Source organism: Aulonocara sp. 'chitande type north' Nkhata Bay, linkage group LG23 (assembly GCF_057382095.1).
Source record: "Aulonocara sp. 'chitande type north' Nkhata Bay isolate Kocher_YH1m ecotype deep benthic linkage group LG23, A_spYH_male_GT1.1, whole genome shotgun sequence".
In the NCBI taxonomy this organism is placed as follows: Eukaryota; Metazoa; Chordata; class Actinopteri; order Cichliformes; family Cichlidae; genus Aulonocara; species Aulonocara sp. 'chitande type north' Nkhata Bay.
Genome location: NC_141365.1, coordinates 41120276 through 41123024, shown reverse-complemented (window position 1 = coordinate 41123024; position 2749 = coordinate 41120276). Strand labels below are relative to the sequence as shown.

At 40.2% G+C, this 2749-nt stretch overlaps 1 protein-coding gene across 1 annotated transcript; it reads left to right on the top strand.

Moving 5' to 3' along the window:
• The first annotated feature begins 540 nt into the window (after positions 1-540).
• LOC147302424 (uncharacterized) lies at positions 541-1857 on the top strand. Its single transcript, XM_086282078.1, has 2 exons — positions 541-555; positions 723-1857. Exons 1-2 carry the CDS (start codon positions 541-543, stop codon positions 1845-1847), a joined length of 1140 nt encoding a protein of 379 aa, XP_086138204.1. The 3' UTR covers positions 1848-1857.
• Positions 1858-2749: the final 892 nt, after the last annotated feature.

The window sequence follows — 2749 nt, the reverse complement described above, 5'->3', positions numbered from 1 at the left end:
GTGTATGTGGGCTATCCCTTGTACCTGACATTTGACTGGGCATCACTGTGTTGCTATGGCATGATCCTGGTAGTTGTTGTTAATAAAACAATAACAAATTCAAATTCAAACATTGCTGCATTCTTCTGTCACTGAGGATTCCAAACCTGCACTCAGTCTCCTCATTACTTTGGTACTGAACAGACAAACTTTGGAGCTCCTGCAAACTTTATTCACAAACTGCAACTATTTTACACAAATCTGCGACTGACAACAAGCACAGAGACTTCAAACAATCACTGAAGTAAGGACTGAAAGATTTACTTTTAAACAATAATGATTAAGACCTTTTTCGTAAGGTTGTTTTCCCTTGATTGCCAGCTGTTACTGTTTTTATCTTCATATCTTTCATATTTGTCCACCTAAACAATGCTTTAATGATACAGTTTGAGAAGTTTGATATGAATTTATCCAACTGACTTGAAAATGAAACTGACAACTGTCCTGTAATCTTACACAGAGAAACCAAATCCTGCGTCTTTGCCTTGACAGACGCCTAAAATGGCTCGAGCTGTGGTAAGTTACCCTTCACTGTGTCTGTTTCTAAACATTCAATCGTGTGAATTTTTAAAGAAAAATCCAACAACAACAATAATAATATGTAACAGAGCAAAACGTCAGATGACTTGAATGTTCCTCTGCAACACAAGATCCCTTTGGCTCAAAGTCTGCCTCCTCCACAGGCAAAGGAGAAGCTCCCACACTCATCCAGTGGAGACCGTTGTGCTCTGGACAATGAAGTTTCCGCTTTCATGTTCAGACCTATCAGCGCACCTGCATGTGAGCTCCCAAGTCCACCACCTGCTGATGCCAGCTTTCATTCAAAGGACACAAACAAGATCATGCATCCAGATTTGAAAAGTGATCGTTCATCCCTGGATGATGAAGTGGCGTTTTTCATGTGTCCTGCTGATGTTCCTCTGCCTCCGAGACCTCCACCCACTGCAGAGTTACGTCTCTGCAGAAAGCGCAGATATTCTGCTGTTTTTTCTGTGGAGGATGAAGAGGAACATTTGATGCCTAAACGCATGAGGCTGATGAGTTCTGATGTTCCAGTTTCTTCAAGTCCTCCACCTGCTGATGCCAGCTTTCATTCAAAGGACACAAACAAGATCATTCACCCAGATTTGAAAAATGATCGTTCATCCCTGGATGATGAAGTGGCGTATTTCATGTGTCCTACTGATGTTCCTCTGCCTCCGAGACCTCCACCCACTGCAGAGTTACGTCTCTGCAGAAAGCGCAGACATTCTGCTGTTTTTTCTGTGGAGGATGAAGAGGAACATTTGATGCCTAAACGCACGAGGCTGATGAGTTCTGATGTTCCACTTTCTTCAAGTCCTCCACCTGCTGATGCCAGCTTTCATTCAAAGGACACAAACAAGATCATGCATCCAGATTTTAAATATGATTGTTCATCCCTGGATGATGATTTGGCCTTTTTAATGTCTCCTCTGCCTCTGACACCTCCACCCATTGCAGAGTTAGGTCTGGGCAGAAAGCGCAGATATTCAAGCGTTTTTTCTGTGGAGGATGAAGAGGAACCTTTGCCTCAGCCTAAACGCATGAGGCTGATGACTTGGGATGTCTCTAAGTCTCCAGCTGCTGAAAAGAAGTATGTTTTCTTTATGTGTCCTGAAGATAAGAGGTCTGAGTTACCTCTCAGCTCCCCCCAAGGCCATCCACCATCACCGGTCAATAATAATGACACTGACCAGTGTACCATTCTGCTGCCTCCTGAAATCCCAGTACCTCCAAGTCCTGCCCCTGTTGGAGTTCTAGAAACTGTTGATTTTCCTTGTGTTTAAATTTAAATAAGTGTTTGTAGTAATAAATAAATTTTTGAGCAAATACATCTTGAAATGATTCGGTTGCTTATGATGGTTATAATTATCCAAACAGTATTATTCCTAATAAGATCTTTACTTTTTCTACTTATTTTCTCCATGAACTATTTTGATGTCTATTTTGAAGATCCACTCATATCATGACAGTATGCTTATTCTCAGTAGAGTGTATAGCCACATCTGAAGAAAGAATCAATTAAAGTCACTCATTAACAACTTACCACATACGCCGGAGCTGAATTCAAGATGTAAGCAGACGTTTCACAGATATCTTGGTTGTCTTTCCATTTCCTACACTAACAGTATCCTGAGAATTGTCTTATACAGCTGATATAAAGGTGAAATTTGATGACTTAATCTAAGCATCATCAGCTTAAATGCAAATGAATCCACTGTACTTGAGGTAACCTAACACTGACCATGAACACCACAATCACTGTGCGCCAGTCCAACACAGTGCTTTACTGTGAACTCACCACAGTACTGCAAACTAAAGTGTTTATCTTCCAGTCCAATCCAATCCATCTTTATTGAGAAAGCACTTTAAAAAACCCAGGACAAGACCAAAGTGCTGTACAGTAAATGAGTTAAGAACAATAGAATAAACTTAACAGTAAGAAAATAAAACACATAATACATAAAAAAAATTTAAACAGCCCTATATTTAAAAACAAGATAAAACAGCAAAAATAAACTAAAAAACTCAAACTAAAAACCAACATCTTACAAGGTGTCAAAGGTCAGGGTGAAGAGATGAGTTTTCAGGAGTGATTTAAGAACAGGCAGAGAAGAAGCCTGTCTAATCTCTAAAGGCAGATCGTGTCACAGTTTCAGAGATGCTACAGCAAAAGCACGATGTCCTC